The 18,506-nt window shown below is 43.2% G+C and overlaps 2 protein-coding genes and 1 non-coding gene across 7 annotated transcripts; all 3 read left to right on the top strand.

Moving 5' to 3' along the window:
• Positions 1–681: 681 nt before the first annotated feature.
• LOC120032423 (BUB3-interacting and GLEBS motif-containing protein ZNF207-like) lies at positions 682–7,058 on the top strand. 2 transcript variants are annotated; one of them, XM_038978525.1, is made up of 11 exons: positions 682–836; positions 1,385–1,511; positions 1,616–1,751; positions 1,878–2,069; positions 2,304–2,385; positions 2,596–2,660; positions 3,246–3,379; positions 4,593–4,691; positions 5,457–5,681; positions 5,914–6,070; positions 6,215–7,058. In XM_038978525.1, exons 1-11 carry the CDS (start codon positions 796–798, stop codon positions 6,358–6,360), a joined length of 1,404 nt encoding a protein of 467 aa, XP_038834453.1. In that variant the 5' UTR covers positions 682–795; the 3' UTR covers positions 6,361–7,058. The 2 variants fall into 2 exon arrangements, with proteins under 2 accessions (XP_038834453.1, XP_038834452.1); XM_038978524.1 differs by lacking the exon at positions 4,593–4,691.
• On the top strand, positions 2,688–2,825 carry LOC120033083. The gene has a single exon (XR_005473920.1). It is a non-coding gene; the product is annotated as a small nucleolar RNA SNORA49 (small nucleolar RNA).
• A 32-nt stretch (positions 7,059–7,090) lies between the features above and the next one.
• LOC120032425 lies at positions 7,091–14,237 on the top strand. 4 transcript variants are annotated; one of them, XM_038978528.1, is made up of 8 exons: positions 7,091–7,122; positions 8,071–8,111; positions 8,340–8,385; positions 11,014–11,049; positions 11,673–12,029; positions 12,301–12,663; positions 13,122–13,225; positions 13,752–14,237. In XM_038978528.1, the coding sequence occupies exons 4-8, from the start codon at positions 11,031–11,033 to the stop codon at positions 13,998–14,000; spliced, it is 1,092 nt and encodes a 363-aa protein (XP_038834456.1). In that variant the 5' UTR covers positions 7,091–7,122; positions 8,071–8,111; positions 8,340–8,385; positions 11,014–11,030; the 3' UTR covers positions 14,001–14,237. The 4 variants fall into 4 exon arrangements, with proteins under 4 accessions (XP_038834456.1, XP_038834455.1, XP_038834454.1 ...); XM_038978527.1 differs by lacking the exon at positions 7,091–7,122 and having other exon boundaries at positions 7,183–8,098; XM_038978526.1 differs by lacking the exon at positions 7,091–7,122 and having other exon boundaries at positions 7,183–8,385.
• The last annotated feature ends 4,269 nt before the right edge of the window (positions 14,238–18,506 follow it).

The following is an 18,506-nucleotide window of genomic DNA, read 5'->3' as shown; positions in this document are numbered from 1 at the left end:
CGAGCCTGAATGCTGATTGTCTGACAGCCGTGGTATATCAGACCGTATACCACGGGTATGACAAAACATTTATTTTTACTTCTCTAATTACGTTAGTAACCAGTTTATAATAGCAATAAGTCACATCGGGGGGTTGTGCTATATGGCCAACAAACCACGCCTAATCGGCTGTATCAGGCACTCCGCGTAAGAAAAGTCCTTAGCGCTGGTTTATTGGCCATATACCACACCCCCCATGTCTTATTGCTTAATTGTTGTTGTTGTTCTATTATAAGGAGGGATAGGCCCGCAACTCAAACTCAATATGTTCGTATTTATTCAAGTCACGACATCAGTCAGCAGGTCTCAGTCAATGACTATATAGATCTACATTTGAATTGATTTCAGCATTGACGCATTCATCACCACACAATAGTATGGTGCAATGTCGCGCCCATGTGGACATTACAGTTATTACACCAGCACAGAATACATTGAAATGACGCGAGCAGAAAAACATAAAAAAATATAATATTTTGGTATGATTATTAAATTCCGATTATAATGGAGCAAATCCCCCAAAAGGTACAACTTCGTCAAAATGCTGGAAAGACGTATTTGAATCACTTTGTTTAGGGAATTGTGCACGTGTTCCATCAGCACAGCATTGTGGGTGCAATCATAATCCACTTCCTCCACTTGAAGAAGCGCCATTTTCGGCGTTGTCATACAGCATGTCGCTAATGTTTATGACACAATAAGAACGAATTTCAGTGTTTGTTATTATACGTTAGCTTTCCAAGTACTATCTGAAAGATGGGGCGAAAGAAGAAGAAGCAGATGAAGCCATGGTGCTGGTATCCTTTGGTTTGGGGAATAGACCAAACGCAAATCATAAAAGGAAAGTGAGGGCTCGAATGCTTAGCAAGGTAGCTACTAAGATAATGTAGGCCTCACAAGACCTGTTCGGACTTTTGATACTTTGTCGTATGTTTTTTAATATTGTTGTGGCAATTTAATTTTACAACACTCTCTTTTAGTTTTATCTCAACAAAGTTAACCTAAATGGTGTATATTGACGAACATTTTTACCGGAAATCTAGCTATGTTCGCTAACTAGCTAACGTTAGCGGATTTATTAGTTAGCAAAGTAACTTATTGTATTCATTATGTAGCTATCTACAACTACCCAGTTTGACGCTTACTTGGCATACTTTGTCTGTCACAGATGGTGGTCAGAAGTTGTGCTCAAAGAGTAACTATACCTTACGTTCAAATAAAGGAGTAACGTCAATAGCAGGGAGCAGGCACCATCGATTGAATTAACTGAAACCAACCAACTAACGTTAGCTAGTTTGCTAACGTTAGTTTATACTCTGACATTTCCTTAATTCACAACTTGAAGGTATTGTAATCGAGATTTCGATGATGAAAAGATCCTCATCCAACATCAAAAGGCCAAACATTTTAAGTGCCATATATGTCACAAGAAGTTGTACACTGGTCCAGGGCTGGCAATTCACTGTATGCAGGTTGGTATTCACATTAACAACATGTTGGTTATTCATTCATCTGTGTTGTCATACCTTTTATTTGTGATATGAATCATTGATGGTGTGGGTCGTGTGTCTTTCAGGTTCACAAAGAGACCATCGACGGGGTCCCCAACGCTATACCTGGAAGGGTAGACATAGAATTGGAAATCTATGGCATGGAAGGAATTCCAGAGAAGGATATGCAGGAGAGGAGACGGACATTGGAACAAAAGCAGGGTTAGTTAGTGTTAACATTTCTTGCATTTGTACTGAGAAATGTGGGGGTTAGACCATAGAAGTCTACAGCCAGAACAAATCATCTTAAAGAAATATTGTGTGGCTAAAATACCCCCTTGTGTTCAGAGAGCCAGAAGAAGAAGCAGAATCAGGACGACTCTGACGAGGATGACGACGATGATGATGCTCCAGGCCCTTCGTTCGTTCAGCAGCAGATGCCTGCTGCCCAGCCCCAGGCTAGCTACGTCCCTCCCATGGCCCAGCCCAGCATCCTCCCCGGGGCCAGGGCTCCAGGCATGCCACCAGGAGCTTACTCAGGTAGAACATGGGCTGAATGGCCATACGATTGCTCTGTTCTGCCAGTAAGACATTTGCATCAAGTAATGATGATTGGCAAAAATGTTCAACTGCTCTGAATTGTGAATGAATCATGCCCATTCTGAACAAATCACAAACTGGAAAAAATACATTCCCTTCATCACCATATAATGGCTGATAAACTATACCTGGTGTATTTAAAATCTATTTCTTTCCCTATTCTCCCCAATGCAGGAATGCCCCCTATGATGCCAGGTCATGGTGTCCCGCCCATGATGCATGGGATGCCCCCTGGTATGCACGGAATGCCACCAGGGTGAGTACTAACTCATACTACTCAGTGGGTGACATTTTCCTCTCTCAATGACACACTTAGCCATGGTGCGTTTGCTCACTCTTTGCAGGAGTTAAATGTCGCCCCGAACTGGTCCATTGTTGCAGAATCTGCCTTATTATTAAAGCTTCAGACAGTTAGATTTGATCATTCAGATTGTAACTCACACCTGTTGGTTTGATCTCCGTACAGCATGATGCACGGGATGGGAGGGATGATGCCTCCAATGATGCAAGGGATGCCCGGTATGCCGCCAGGTAAGCACTGTCCTAGGAGGTACTCCTCTTCCCCTCCCTTACTCCAGTCACTCTGTACTCAGTGGGGTGGTCTGGCATTGACAGGGGATACAGCACCGTGGCCCTCTCACCTCTCATCTAGGACTATTCTCCTATATGAGGCTTGTGAGTGAGCGAGTTGACAATTTCACAAGACTAGAATAGTGCATAGAGCTGGCGACATGGCAAAACTCTTATTTAACGATAAGCTTGAAACATGAATGTGCACCACAGTTGTTTTAATATTACCCTTAAAAAATACTACTACTTTGAATGTTGTAGCTATCGATTGTTCGGTTATCAATCACCTATATGAAACAAAATAAGTTTGCTGAAACGTCACATTTCTTTAGTAAGGCCCTATAGGTTATTTATTGTAATGAACGATATCAGCAAAATGCCCACGATAAGTGGTTGATGTCGATCATTTTCGGTTTATCATCCTAGCTCTAGTAGCACAAAATCATGTTCACTCTCCATTCTATCATGACCTAGAAACCATCTGCTCCCCTAACTTCTTGAGAAAGAACTGTGATTTGATATTGAGACCTGATGTCTTGTCTATAGGAATGCCACCACACATGGGTCACCGTCCTGGTATGCCCCACATGGCCCAGCCCCCCACCCCGGCAGGGATGCCCCGGCCCGCCGCAGCAGCCCCTGCTGCCATCAGCAAGCCCCTGTTCCCCAGCGCAGTACAGGTGGGTCACCTTGCCTAGAGCCGGGGTGGGATGGAGCTGTAGCTTGTCATATCTGACTCATTGGTTTACCTTCATTTTAAATGGTGTCCATTGAATAATTCACCAAGAGGATTTCCTCTGTAGTAAGATGGTTGTACTGGTGCGCTCATCTCAGGCACATGCATACTATCAGAGTATCATCATTAATGATGGGGAGTAGGCTTGGGCGGTATCCAGATTGGCATACAGACCTTGTGCCATATCGGTATATTCGGTAATACCGGCACTGAACACAAGGGGCACTTTTCAAACCCCCGCTGAGTTTTTGTAATCCAAAGATTAGCAATGCTAACAAGTACATGTAAAATCCCATAGAATGCTAACTAAATGCTAAAGAGCACATCGAACATTTAGACAGCCTCTGACCTAAACTGTTTTAAGGACAGACATCCCAGCTCACAAAGTTATAAAAGTAACTTCGAAATGCTACAGTTTGCTGCACGCACAACACAATTATTAGACGGCAAGGCTTTTGATCCAGGGGGGGGTTTTCTGCTGTTACCTGCAATATAATTAATTTTGTAAGAAGCTAACCACTTAGCTAGATAGCTAACTAGCTACTAAATTAGCAAACCAAACGTACAGCTGCAGAGCATTTAGCACATTTTATAGACTATTTACTTTAAAGTTATAAAACATCTAGCTGGTGAACATTTAGTTGTGAATTCCATACTGTAACCTGATCACCTGGCGTGTTCTGCACAACAATGAGTGACTCACAAGGCTCTGGTCTCGTTATTGTGTGCTTGTAAACAAACACCATGTGACTGGGTACTAGCGGTAAGCTTCATAATGAAAAATTATCTGACAGGTGAAATGAAATGCGCAAGCATTGTCTTTTAACATATTGCACAATTTGACTGCCGGTATTTACTTGAAATGTAGGAACAAATATTAACATTTATGCAATCTCCAAAGAAATAGTTTCAACGGGTATTGAACGGTACATCCTGTGGCTATTTCCAAATACCCCGGTATATGGTATACCGTCCAAGCCTAATAGGGCGCAGCAATAGCAAAGTTGTATCGGTAATGCATCCATAGTAAGGAACAATAGTCAACTATAGCTCATTATCAAACTGCCCTCTCCTCGATTTCCTCTCTAGAGCTGCTGGTATTCACTCTAGGTTCTGCTAGTGTTGTTCACACTCTGCCTCTCTTCTTTATGCTGCAGATGGGCTCTCATGTTCCAAACACCATCACATCCTCTCCCAGTAGCACTGCAGACTCTCAGTCTGCTGCCTCTAAGCCTCTGTTCTCTAACACTCCACAAGTAGGCAGGACTCTTTCACTTCCATGTCCCATAGACGCTTGTGGCATGCAGCATATCCGCTTAATTTGGTTGGGAATGCTACAAAATGTCTGTGTTCTGACATACACATAAGTTAACATATTCAGCAGGCTTTTTGTCATTCCTTATGCATTTTTATGAATCGCTCCACCAAAAGGATGAGCTGCCGGTCGGCTTTCCCTTAGGAGGACTTTCTGCATGCCTGTGTGTGGCCTGCCTTAGTTTTCTAAGCACTCGATTGGTGATTTAAATATGTATTTTGTTTAGGCACAGCTTGCATTTTAGTAATTTTTCCCTTCCCCTGACTTGTTAGCATGATTTCCTCAGATGGTATTTTGCACAATGCAATGCTCATCAGCAATGTGTGATATGACAAGTTTTTCTTGAGTGTTTCAGCTGAACTGACGTTTCAATCACTTTTTCAAACTGCAATTTTATATGAATATAACCACCTGTGGAATCGTGATATTTTCCAGTCATTTCAAGTGCTAATCGGTTCAGCGTTAATTTGATGTACAGTGCACTCTGCTTATAAAAATCTGAGGAATCAACCAATCGCTTGTGATCAAAAATCATGGGACAAATTCTGTTTAAAAATCATGGGACAAATTCTGTTTAGAACGCACTTCTAAGGAATCAATAGGTCAAATGTCTAAATGACTGATCCCTATGAGAGGAGAGCATTGTAATCTGTGTGTGATGAGTCGCTCACCCATCTGACGGTGCCTCTTCCTTCCTGTCTCCCAGGCCCAGCAGAGTGCCTCTGGAGCTGTGCCCCACAGCGCGCCCTCCACCTCCTCGGACCCTCCCAAAGCAACATTCCCCGCCTACACCCAGTCCTCTGCCTCCTCCTCTAACCCCCCTAGTAACACTGTAGCCAAGCCCCCCGCCACAGTGACCAGTAAGCCAGCCACCCTCACCACCATGAGTGCAACCAGTAAGTTGATCCACCCTGATGAGGATATCTCACTGGTAAGTTGCTCCTGCTTTGCGTTTTGCCCTTTCACAGTAAGTAATGAATGAGATAAAGTACATTTATCTGTCACGTTACTGTTTTGATACTTGTAATATTTGTTTAAAGCAAATTAGTTAAATCTAATTATAATTGAGTTGTGTGATTGGTCCTTGCCGTTGCACTGAAAGGGATAGGCTAGTGTTGCGTCCTGTCTAAGAATCCTCTCTGTGTTTGTCTGCCTGGCAACAGGAGGAGCGACGGGCTCAGTTGCCCCGGTACCAGCGTAACGTGCCCAGGCAGGGGCAGGTCCACATGTCTGCCCCTCCTGTGGCGGCCGTGGGTGGCATGATGCCCCCACAGCAGGGCATGCCCCCCCAGCAGCCTGGCATGAGGCACCCCATGCACGGTAAGAGACGTTATGGCATCACTAGACCAGAAACTTTTAGTCTTTGATGACACGAAAGACCCAAGTATCAAGTATTTTTTTTTTTTTGCTTTTGCCACTTCCATTGTGAGTGTGATGTTTCAAAAGACTTCCTCCTCCCTCCAGGTCAGTATGGTGGTCCCCCCCAGGGCATGCCTGGCTACATGCAGGGCGGGATGCCTCCGTATGGGCAGGGCCCTCCAATGGGATACCAAGGAGGGCCTCCCATGGGCATGAGGCCCCCCGTCATGTCTCCTGCAGGACGATACTGAAGAAGTCGCAACGACCTGGCCCCTCACTAGGTTTGGCGGTTAAACCTTTTCTCACCTTGTGGTTTTTAAAACTAGCCCAAGCCAATGAGCAGTAAGACCAACCAGTGATGGTGAAGAAAAGTATTGATGAAAAAATATATATATACGCAGCACACGGACATTTAACATGACATCTTTAATGGGGGAAAAACATAGAAAAAACAAAACACACCAACTTGATGATAAAGGCAACATTGTCGTTGTGCAGATTTGATACATGTATGGTGTTTCTCTTCTCATGTTTCACTCAGGTTTGTAGAAGTGAAGTGTGTTAAATATGGTTCATATTGTTTTGACTGCTCGCTGCTGGAGTAACATGATCGTACCGCCCCCCCCCCCCCCCCCTTACAAAAAGGCAAGTTTCCTGTAAATATATGATTTTCTGTTGTGTAGAGTAAGTCGGTGACGAGGCCCTCACAGCACACTTTGTGTGTTGTTGGACGCCCTGTCCCCAACCGTATGGTTGGTGAGGGTCCTCCTTTATGATGATGATTCCAACTGTTTAGGAGTTTACCACCAGATCTATGGATTATTATCTATCAGTCTCTAGCTTCATTCTTATTTCAGGTTTATTCCATGATCAAAAGGGTAACTTGTGTGAATTTATTCTCTGTACTGTTTTAAACAATCTGTTGTAATAAAACTCACTTAAAATCCAACACTGTTTTCTTCCTGACCCGTGGATGGGGATGATGAGGCTTCATGAAGGTTTGTACCATGAAGGTTAGTACCTTCATCATGAAGGTTTGTACATAAATGTTGTATTTATGAAATATTGCTCAAATAATAGGATGTCAACTTTCTAGGTCTCTGGTATTTTTAAAACATGTTTTAATATACAAATTGTCTTGATGCAGATAAGTTTATAGCCTAGACCTTCTTTAATAGGAATCCAATCATTTAAACCTGCACCCTGAATCAGTTTATCTTCCTCACCTTAGGTTCACTAACAGTTGCATGCAAGTGCTCTATACTGTGTGTGTGTTTGTGTGTGAGTAGTTGATGATAAATATACAGTTTACTTGATGTCAGGTGTATTTTTCCTGAACCACCTACTCATGTCCTCTGGTTGTCTAGCTTTTCAAGTCAGAGGGCCTTATTTGGTGTTAGTTCACTATGGTGCATCAGTGTTTCCCCTATATGCATTTAGCAGCAGCACAACGCCGCTGCTAAACCATGGCCACCACTGCAAAAAAATATATTTAAATGACTAAAACCAGGAATATAGAAACGATAATGGAGCAATATATTTTTGAACTAAAAATTGCCAAAATAAAATTGAGACAGTATCTAAAATTCCTAAATGTCATGACATAGGTCCCCCTTTGATTTTGTGTTTGAGTCGTTTAGATAAATTAAGAACAATGCATAAGCCCTGGCAAAATGTGTAGAATTGCAGGAAATTAGCTTTAAACCTGTAAAATGTTCATGGCAAAATGTGTAGAATTGCAGTAAACTTGCTTTAGAACAGCTACAGTTTCTCTGTGGCTGAGAGGGCCTCTAAAATTTGCCATGCCCACTACCCCCACACGCTAACTTTGCCACCGCTGTTGGAATAAAATACTAGGGGAAACACTGCATAGCATATTAAAATCGAAAAACCATTACTTTGATACTTTTTTTTGTAAGCCCATGTCTATTTTGATGGTAATGTCCTTATCTGCTTTTCAGCCTAAAACACAGATTTCTTGCGAAACAGGTCAGTTATATCTGTAAGTACCCATTCCCTTATCATAGTGTGGCTGTATCTTGCACCGGATGTACCGTTTTAGTAGTAACTAGTTATTGAATCTGAAATAATTTTCCAAGATTTGTATGTATTGTAGAGTTATTCTAAAGTACTTGCTCAAGATTTGTTACACCATTTGGTTGCATACAAATGTAATGAATGTTGAATGCTGTGGTGTGCCATTGTTGCCTCTTTCTGTCTGGTGGTGAAGGGGGCTGTTCGGTGGAAACTGGACACATTTTTATCCCACTCATTTGGTAAGTAGGATTTCACATCAGCTTTGAAAGTATTCATACCGCTTGTTACAGCCTGAATTCAAAATGGATTAAATAGATTCTCACCCATCTACCCACAATACCCCATAATGACAAAGTGAAATCACGTTTGAAAATGAACTGCATATCTGATACATAAGTATTCAACCCCTTGAGTCAATATGTTAGTCACCTTTGGAAGCCATTACAACTGAGTCTTTCTGGGTAAGTCTGAGCTTTGCACACCTGGATTGTATTATATTTGCTAGACAGCCATTTTCAAGTCTTGCCATAGATTTTCAAGTCAACTCTTAACTAGGCCATTCAGGAACATTCAATGTCTTCTTGGTAAGCAACTCCTGTGTATATTTGACCTGTGTTTTAGGTTATTGTCCTGCTGAAAGGTACATTTGTCACCCAGTGTCTTGGAAAGCAGACTGAACCAGGTTTTCCTTTAGGTGTTTTCATGTGCTTAGCTCTATTCTGTTACTTTTTATCCTAAACTCCCTAGTCCTTGCCGACGACTAGCATACCCATAACGTGATGCAGCCACCACCAAGCTTGAAAATATGAAGAGGGGTAGTCATTGACTTGTTGTTGGATTTGCCCCAAACATAACGCTTTGTATTCAGGACATAAATTTGATTTCTTTGCCACATTTTTTTTAATGCTTTACAGGCTTCCTTTTCACGCTGTCATTTAGGTTAGTATTATGGAGTAACAATGTTGATCAATCATCAGTTTTCTATCACAACCATTTAAACTCAAATGTTGGCCTCATGGTGAAATCCCTGAACGGTTTCCTCTCCGGCAACTGAGTAAGGAAGGATGCCTGTATCTTTGTAGTGACTGGGTGTATTGATACACCATCCAAAGAATTATATGCTCAACGGGATATTCAATGTCTGCTTTTGATTTTAATTTTACCCACCTACCAATAGATACCCTTTGCGAGGCATTTGAAAACCTCCCTGGTCTTTGAATCTGTTTTGAAATTCACTGCTCGGCTCAGGAACCTTTTTGTCTGTATGTGTGGGGTACATGAATGAGGTAGTTATTCAAATCATGTTAAGCACTATTATTGCACACAGTGAGTCCATACAATTTATATTGTGACTTAAGCAAATTTTTTACCCATAATTTATTTAGGCTTGCCATAACAAAGGGGTTGAATACTTTTTGATTCAAGACGTTTCAGTTTTCCATTTAATTAATTTGTATAAAGTTAAAAAAAACACAATTCCACTTTGACATTGTGTCACTGGCTTGCACAATATCGCACAATCTCAATTGAATCCATTTTTAAATTCAGGCTGTAACACAAAGTACAAAAAGTCAAGGGGGGTGAATACTTTTGGAAGGCACTTGCCGACAATGGCAGTTATAAAATAATGATTGACAAGTTCATTTGAAAACACTCCCAAACAATATTACGGTAACTTGTTTTTCCCCCAAGTTATGATCATTATGTTTACAGATGAATAGATTATTAATAATTATGGATTATAGTATTTGGGCTGTTAGATGTCGTCCTCAACACGCGTCCAAACTCGTCTTCCAACTTTCGCAACAATGCTCAAAACTGTCTTGGATATGCTGCTGTCATTAATACTTAAAACTGTTACTCCACAATACTCCATAAAGCTGTTACTAGGATTAGCTTCACCATTATAATTGAATTCTCTCCAGTTATAAATAATTGTCAACATGCATCCTATAACATCCTTTTAAAGGGAATATTGGCCTGTTTGTTCATTAACTATACATTTCACATAAAGCAAATGGACATGATATTTCACAAGACCATGTAGGCAGTATCACAGTAGCTCTCTCCTTTCTGATGTGCATACATGTATCCTAATATAACAATCCAAATGCTTTATCAAAACACTCACTGTATAATAATAATAAATCATGTGTATACTGTACAATTTTCAGTGTGTTTTTTTTCAAGCCTATCTCATTAAAACCCCATTTTATACCAGGAACAGGACACATCTGAAGCATCTTTGTAAGAGGACCACTAGATGGTCTTGTTGGGTCGTGAACTTGACTTCCTCAAATAACTGTTTCCAATATCTCCCACGACATTACAGTGAATAGTTAGTCTTGCGGTATGTTGTAACTTTTATAACATTTTATAAACCTTCAACACATTTAGTTTGAAGTTGTTTGGTTGATACCTAAATATCTCTTAGTAGCAGTATTTGGCTGAAATTGACAGATTTTTGCAGCTTTACAAATGGCTAAGAACTCAGTATTTTATACTCTTAGTGTAAGGTCAACACACTTTGTCTGGCTTCAGTATTTTGCAGTTGCAGAACCATCTCATCTTTGCAGATACATATTTTGTAGTAATGGTGGGCGTGGCTATTTGCTGTGACACTAGTGAGTAATTTAGAAACCTCTCTTCCTCTTTAGCGTTAAGGTTTGGGGCGGAGCATATTAGAAGTTCCTGTAACTAGTCACCAATTTCCCCTCATCTGGCTGAGACCCCCCCCCCCAGTCAGTGAACCACACTCAATAATTCTAGTTTACTACGCCACTTATGTCTGAGGCTCACTGCATGCTGCTCAGTGTGATAGCATTATATAAGAACAAGGGAAATCATTATGACTTTTCATCTGACAGGTGTTTGGCTGCTGCTCATGACATGTACTCTGTTGGGTAAGTTGTGTTTTTGTAACTTTTGGTGTGGGTTTAGTTTATTAGGAACTGTTGGCCACAGGAGGCTGCTGAGGGGAGGACGGCTCATAACGGCTGGCGTGAATGGAATGGCATCAAACACATGGAAACCACAGGTTTGATTTATTTGATACCATTTCACTCATTCCTCTCCAGCCATTAACACGAGCCTGTCCTCTCCAATTAAGGTGCCACCAACCTGTGGTGTTAATTTTTCTTCTGCCATTGCACGCTTTGGATGACTTTATTAGGGAGTAGTTTAATGCCTATCAAAACAGCACTTGTTTGCTTTAGTCTAACCAGAGCCCTGCAACTGTTCCAGAATCACATTGATCATTATGCAGATGCTTTCTTGACCAGGGTAGGGAGAGCCAAACTATGCTGTCAGTCCAGTGGGCTTCCCTTATACGATCACCAACAAGCCATAAACAACAACATGACACTAACGGGGCTCCCGAGTGTCGCAGTGGTCTAATGCACTGCATCTCAGTGGTAGAGGCGTCACTACAATCATTGTAAATAAGAATTTGTTCTTAACGGACTTGACTAGTTAAATAAAAACGGGGAGCTAACGTTGTATTACCTTCCTATATGTTGCCTCCTAGTGTTCTGTGATATGGAATTCCTGGAGAAAACGCAGGGTGACTCTATAGAGTTCTACTGTATCGCTGAGTTCAATGCCTCCAAGCCCATTGGGTTCTACCTGAAACGCAAGTGGCTGCAGCCCAACAGAGAGGTCCTGTTCATGTTTACTGAACAAAACCCTGTGTTTCACCCTGACGTCAAAGAGCGTATCCATGCCACGGGAGACCCGAGTACTCACCGGGTCAACGTGACCCTCAGCCAGCTGAAGGGAACAGACACAGACATCTACTACTGTGAGTTTGTCTTCCCCGATGCCTCCAGCTTAGATCAAAAGATTCCAAGCAAGATGGAGTTATTTCTGTACGTCGTCGATGCTGGTGAGTATTCTTTATGGATTCCTCCATTGATTTAATTTATGTTTCTTGCTGCGAGTGGAGTTGTTGATATCATGATGTGTGTCAAACAGTCACAGTAGCCTGCCAGTTTCCCCCTTTTTTGGTTATTACTCCAGATGCCATAGCTGAGCCGCACTGTTCATGTTATGCATCCTGCCACTGCTTCCTCCTTAGAATAGCCCTGGCTATAGCAGTAGACTCTCCTCTCCCACATCCTCAGTCAGTCATAGTGTTTGTTTCCCATGTGGTGAAGATGCCCCAGACAGCAAGATGGATGTAGGCCTAATAGAGACGTGCGCCGGGGGGTCAGCTGTCCTCCCCTGCCTCGCCCCCTACGGTTCCCCCTCGGCCATGGAAGGGGTATGCCTGAAAAGGCGGTGGGGCCGGGCTCCAGTGGAGGTGCTGTTCCACTCAAAGCGCCCCTTTTCCTCCGCATCGTTCCCCCTAGAAGAGAGGCTTCACCTGGGCACGGGGCTGGGCGGCCTGGCCTACAACCTCACCCTGCTAAAGATGCAGCCGGATGAGAGTGCCTTTTACAGCTGTGAGCTGCTGCTCCCCGGCAGGCCCGACAACAGTGCCAGGCTAGGGAGACACGTGTACTTTGTGTCTGTGCAAGGTGGGTCTTTATCTACTTCCCCAGAGTCAGATAAACTCATGGATATTTTTGTCTGCGTCTAGTATGAAGGGGAAGTTGGAGGTAGTTTCGCGAGAAAATACTAGCTAGCGTTAGCGCAATGATTCAAACTGCACACAGACATAAAATGGTATCCACAAGTTAATCTGCCAAAATCCCAAACTATCCCTTTTAAACTAAATTCATGCCAGAAAATGTCCAGTTTATCTGTGGAAGCTGTTTCTATGACGCTGTATTGTTTATTAACTCTAGTAGCCAAATCAGTAACCCAGGTAACAATTATCAAACAGACAATGTTCTGTTAGTAATTCATTTAATGTTCATCATACACAGTATATGAAGGGTTGTCGATGTATTTTTAATTCAGGAAGTGAGTTGACATTCTGTGAAAGGCTTTTAAGTCTGACACCACATTTTGGATTTTATTGTTGTTTCCCCAGATGTTACTTGTAGCTGTGCAGGTTATGCTCCACTGCTCTATGCCCTTTCTGCTGCTGTGGGGCTGCTACTCATCTTCCTTATGGCCCTGGGAGTGGCTCATTATGTGAGTAGGACTGTAACCTACTTACTATGAACAAAAAGATTGACACACAGAATATTATTTATAGAAATGGTAGCCACTCCAGTTTTTTGCTGCTTTCATCATGTCATAATTTAAAAAGCATTACAACCTCACATTCTGCAAAATTCTCATACATTTTCTTGAAATCACAAACCATTCTTCGCTATGAGTTTATAAAGCCACAATCTAACCTTTTACAGCCACACCTGTAACCTCTATGGTTGTAGACTGGGGAGACATGATATTGTAATGTTTTTAGATACTTACTCATTTGGTAGCTACTGTATTCCTCAAGTGACAAATGTGGCAGTACCATAACACTGATTTCTGACTGGTATGACTAGGTACCAGTGATTTGTCAAACACATCAAATTGAGGAAGGATGCCACTTTGAATCAAAGCATCCATCCTCTTACTATTCACAGAATTTCACACAGGAAAGATACTAGTTTCACTAGTTGTTTTCTCCTGCTGCCTTCTCTGATTGGCTTCTGTCCTCTGTTGTCAGGGTAAGACCCGAGGCGACCGTGTCAAACCGCAGCCCCACCAGGTCTCCATCTACGAGGAGATGGTCGGGGTGCGGCCCCCCAACCGGAATGGAAAAGTGTCCCCCTCTTACCACCCGAGGCCCCCCTTTCATCTGGAGGAAAAGGATGCTTCCGCCTATGACACCCCCCCTCTGAGGTCTCGACAGGAAAACCACTATGAGAGGCCTGAAGGGGTACCGCTAGTATCTGAAACTGTTGGGGAGATGTGAGGAACGAGGTCGGCCCAATCTCGCCAACACTGTGTTTAACTATTCATTTATAAACTGGAGTCTGAACTATAACTACAACTTACTCACATAACTTTCAATTTGGACAACCAACATCCACCTTAGCCCACCTAACTTAGTTTGTTGTACTGTAAATGCTGGCAGCTGAATGTTGTAGCTTTGCTTTTTTTAAAGGAATGGTATTCCATTTTTTTTTTTTATATATATATAAACAAGAAAGTGTAATACTTGTGTTGTGTAGTATTTTGACATTTACATGTATCCATGCCCTTTCCTCACTGTCCAGTCCACAGGGAACTGTTATTATTGCCAATCATGGAGATGGGCTCAATATTTCTGCTGGATCAGTGCTGGAAACAGACAACAATCGTGGCCATCCCATTATACCAGGACTTACAAAACAAACAATTTCAGGGATGCAACTAGTCACCTTATGGCGAAATTCGCCGTTTTGAATCTTAAATAGGTGACATACGTGAATCGTGTAGATCAGATGAGAAAAGTTTGGATCACAACTAGCTGTAAGCGAACGAGTGATGCGCGTTTGGCGCAACACTGGCTGTATCCAAGGCTCAACCAATCGTTCACATGACAACAGAATGCCGCGCGCGACTGAAGAGAACCAATTTGCTAGTTACAGAATCAGCGCGCGCTCTGGAGAGACAGCAGTATGGTGCAAAGGCAAGTTTGCCAGTTACAGCAGCGCGTCCCCTGAACGATAACGAAGAGGTAGGTGAGAGGCCTGACCACGGAGACGGGGTGAGAAGGTGATGAAACTTACTCCCGGAGCTGTAACTGAAAAATAACTGGCATTTGAGTTGAGGGAGAAAGTGTGGTAGAACAAGTATTGTTTAGGTGACCTAAACTGGGATATGCTTAACACCCCGGCAGTCCTACAATCTAAGCTAGATGCCCTCAATCTCACACAAATCATCAAGGAACCCACCAGGTACAACCCTAAATCCGTAAACATGGGCACCCTAATAGACATTATCCTGACCAACCTGCCCTCCAAATACACCTCTGCTGTCTTCAATCAAGATCTCAGCGATCACTGCCTCATTGCCTGTATCCGCTACGGGTCCGCGGTCAAACGACCACCCCTCATCACTGTCAAACGCTCCCTAAAACACTTCTGCGAGCAGGCCTTTATAATCGACCTGGCCCGGGTACCCTGGAAGGATATTGACCTCATCCCGTCAGTTGAGGATGCCTGGTCATTCTTTAAAAGTAACTTCCTCACCATCTTAGATAAGCATGCCCCGTTCAAAAAACGCAGAACTAAGAACAGATATAGCCCTTGGTTCACTCCAGACCTGACTGCCCTCGACCAGCACAAAAACATCCTGTGGCAGACTGCAATAGCATCGAAGAGTCCCCGCGATATGCAACTGTTCAGGGAAGTCAGGAACCAATACACGCAGTCAGTCAGGAAAGCAAAGGCCAGCCTTTTCAAGCAGAAATTTGCATCCTGTAGCTCTAACTCCAAAAAGTTCTGGGATACTGTAAAGTCCATGGAGAACAAGAGCACCTCCTCCCAGCTGCCCACTGCACTGAGGCTAGGTAACATGGTCACCACCGATAAATCCGTGATAATCGAAAACTTCAACAAGCATTTCTCAACGGCTGGCCATGCCTTCCTCCTGGCGACTCCAACCTTGGCCAACAGCTCCGCCCCCCCGCTGCTACACGCCCAAGCCTCCCCAGCTTCTCCTTTACCCAAATCCAGATAGCAGATGTTCTGAAAGAGCTGCAAAACCTGGACCCATACAAATCAGCTGGGCTTGACAATCTGGACCCCCTATTTCTGAAACTGTCCGCCGCCATTGTCGCACCCCCTATTACCAGCCTGTTCAACCTCTCCTTCGTATCATCTGAGATCCCCAAGGATTGGAAAGCTGCCGCGGTCATCCCCCTCTTCAAAGGGGGAGACACCCTGGACCCAAACTGTTACAGACCTATATCCATCCTGCCCTGCCTATCTAAGGTCTTCGAAAGCCAAGTCAACAAACAGATCACTGACCATCTCGAATTCCACCGTACCTTCTCCGCTGTGCAATCCGGTTTCCGAGCCGGTCACGGGTGCACCTCAGCCACGCTCAAGGTACTAAACGATATCATAACCGCCATCGATAAAAGACAGTACTGTGCAGCCGTCTTCATCGACCTGGCCAAGGCTTTCGATTCTGTCAATCACCATATTCTTATCGGCAGACTCAGTAGCCTCGGTTTTTCTAATGACTGCCTTGCCTGGTTCACCAACTACTTTGCAGACAGAGTTCAGTGTGTCAAATCGGAGGGCATGTTGTCCGGTCCTCTGGCAGTCTCTATGGGGGTACCACAGGGTTCAATTCTCGGGCCGACTCTTTTCTCTGTATATATCAATGATGTTGCTCTTGCTGCGGGCGATTCCCTGATCCACCTCTACGCAGACGACACCATTCTGTATACTTCTGGCCCTTCCTTGGACACTGTGCTATCTAACCTCCAAACGAGCTTCAATGCCATACAACACTCCTTCCGTGGCCTCAACTGCTCTTAAACGCTAGTAAAACCAAATGCATGCTTTTCAACCGTTCGCTGCCTGCACCCGCACGCCCGACTAGCATCACCACCCTGGACGGTTCCGACCTAGAATATGTGGACATCTATAAGTACCTAGGTGTCTGGCTAGACTGCAAACTCTCCTTCCAGACTCATATCAAACATCTCCAATCCAAAATCAAATCTAGAGTCGGCTTTCTATTTCGCAACAAAGCCTCCTTCACTCATGCTGCCAAACATACCCTCATAAAACTGACTAACCTACCGATCCTCGACTTCGGCGATGTCATCTACAAAATAGCTTCCAATACTCTACTCAGCAAACTGGATGCAGTTTATCACAGTGCCATCCGTTTTGTTACTAAAGCACCTTATACGACCCACCACTGCGACCTGTATGCCCTAGTCGGCTGGCCCTCGCTACATGTTCGTCGTCAAACCCACTGGCTCCAGGTCATCTACAATGCTATGCTAGGTAAAGTGCCGCCTTATCTCAGTTCACTGGTGACGATGGCTACACCCACCCGTAGCACACGCTCCAGCAGGTGTATCTCACTGATCATCCCTAAAGCCAAAACCTCATTTGGCCGCCTTTCCTTCCAGTTCTCTGCTGCCTGCGACTGGAACGAATTGCAAAAATCTCTGAAGTTGGAGACTTTTATCTCCCTCAACAACTTTAAACATCTGCTATCTGAGCAGCTAACCGATCGCTGCAGCTGTACATAGTCCATCGGTATATAGCCCACCCAATTTACCTACCTCACCCCCATACTGTTTTTATTTATGTTCTGCTCTTTTGCACACCAGTATATCTACTTGCACATGATCATCTGATGATTTATCACTCCAGTGTTAATCTGCTAAATTGTAATTATTCGATTTATTGCCTACCTCCTCATGCCTTTTGCACACATTGTATATAGATTCTCTTTTTTTCTACCATGTTATTGACTTGTTTATTGTTTACTCCATGTGTAACTCTGTGTTGTCTGTTCACACTGCTATGCTTTATCTTGGCCAGGTCGCAGTTGCAAATGAGAACTTGTTCTCAACTAGCCTACCTGGTTAAATAAAGGTGGAGAGAAAAAAAAAAATAATAATAATAATATTGCTATAGTACTGTAGCAGCTGGATCGAATTCTCCGTTAGCTAGCCAGATAAATGTTGAGCAACATTATCCAATTTAGCTGATCAAATAGAGTTAATTGTTTGAAAATTAGCTGGCTAATAAAGTCAGACAGCTAGCTAACGTGAGTAACCTAACCAATTCGCTATAGTATTAACTGGTAACGTTATACGACTCGTTGATGTGCCGTAATTCTCCCCCCCGTCGCATGGATTGATTCATTGCTGCGACTTGATTGCTAGTTGAGATTTCTGATCACGTTACACGGAACCCAAACCGGCGCATAACTGTATTTTGTCCCCCCACACCAAACGCGATCACGACACGCAGGTTAAAATATCAAAACAAACTCTGAACCAATTATATTAATTTGGGGACAGGTCGAAAAGCATTAAACATGTATGGAAATTTAGTTAGCTTGCACTTGCTAGCTAATTTGTCCTGGGATATAAACATTGAGTTATTTTACCTGACATGCACAAGGTCCTCTTCTCCGCCAATTAATCCATACATGAAACGGTCAAGCGAATCGTTTCTAGTCATCTCTCAATTTATATGGTGATTGGCATCTAAACTTTCATAGTATTACCACGACAACCGGAAACGCAGTTCGTCTTTCAATCACCCACGTGGGTATCTGCTTCTATAAACCAATGGGGAGAGGCAGGACTCGCAGCATGATCTGCGTCAGAAATAGAAAGTTCTATTTTAGCCCTTGGCAACGCTGTCGCTCGTTGGCGCGCGAGCATTGTGGGTGCACTAATTGAATAACAGATTTCTAAATGTATTTTGCGATGCGAGCGCTGTCGTGCATAAAT

The sequence above is a fragment of the Salvelinus namaycush genome, chromosome 39 (genome assembly GCF_016432855.1).
Source record: "Salvelinus namaycush isolate Seneca chromosome 39, SaNama_1.0, whole genome shotgun sequence".
In the NCBI taxonomy this organism is placed as follows: domain Eukaryota; kingdom Metazoa; phylum Chordata; class Actinopteri; order Salmoniformes; family Salmonidae; genus Salvelinus; species Salvelinus namaycush.
Note: the sequence above shows the minus strand (reverse complement) of the source record. Positions and strands in the feature narration are given on the sequence as shown.

Bases quoted from the DNA above. Each gene is read 5' to 3' on its own strand.
- LOC120032423 (XM_038978525.1), top strand. From the start codon at position 796: ATGGGGCGAAAGAAGAAGAAGCAGATGAAGCCATGGTGCTG. The intron at 1,752-1,877 runs GTTAGTTAGTGT...CCTTGTGTTCAG, and splicing joins GACATTGGAACAAAAGCAGG to AGAGCCAGAAGAAGAAGCAG. The intron at 2,661-3,245 runs GTAAGCACTGTC...TCTTGTCTATAG, and splicing joins GATGCCCGGTATGCCGCCAG to GAATGCCACCACACATGGGT.
- LOC120032425 (XM_038978526.1), top strand. From the start codon at position 8,295: ATGCTGTGGTGTGCCATTGTTGCCTCTTTCTGTCTGGTGGTGAAGGGG. The intron at 11,050-11,672 runs GTAAGTTGTGTT...GTTGCCTCCTAG, and splicing joins CATGACATGTACTCTGTTGG to TGTTCTGTGATATGGAATTC. The intron at 12,030-12,300 runs GTGAGTATTCTT...CATGTGGTGAAG, and splicing joins TCTGTACGTCGTCGATGCTG to ATGCCCCAGACAGCAAGATG.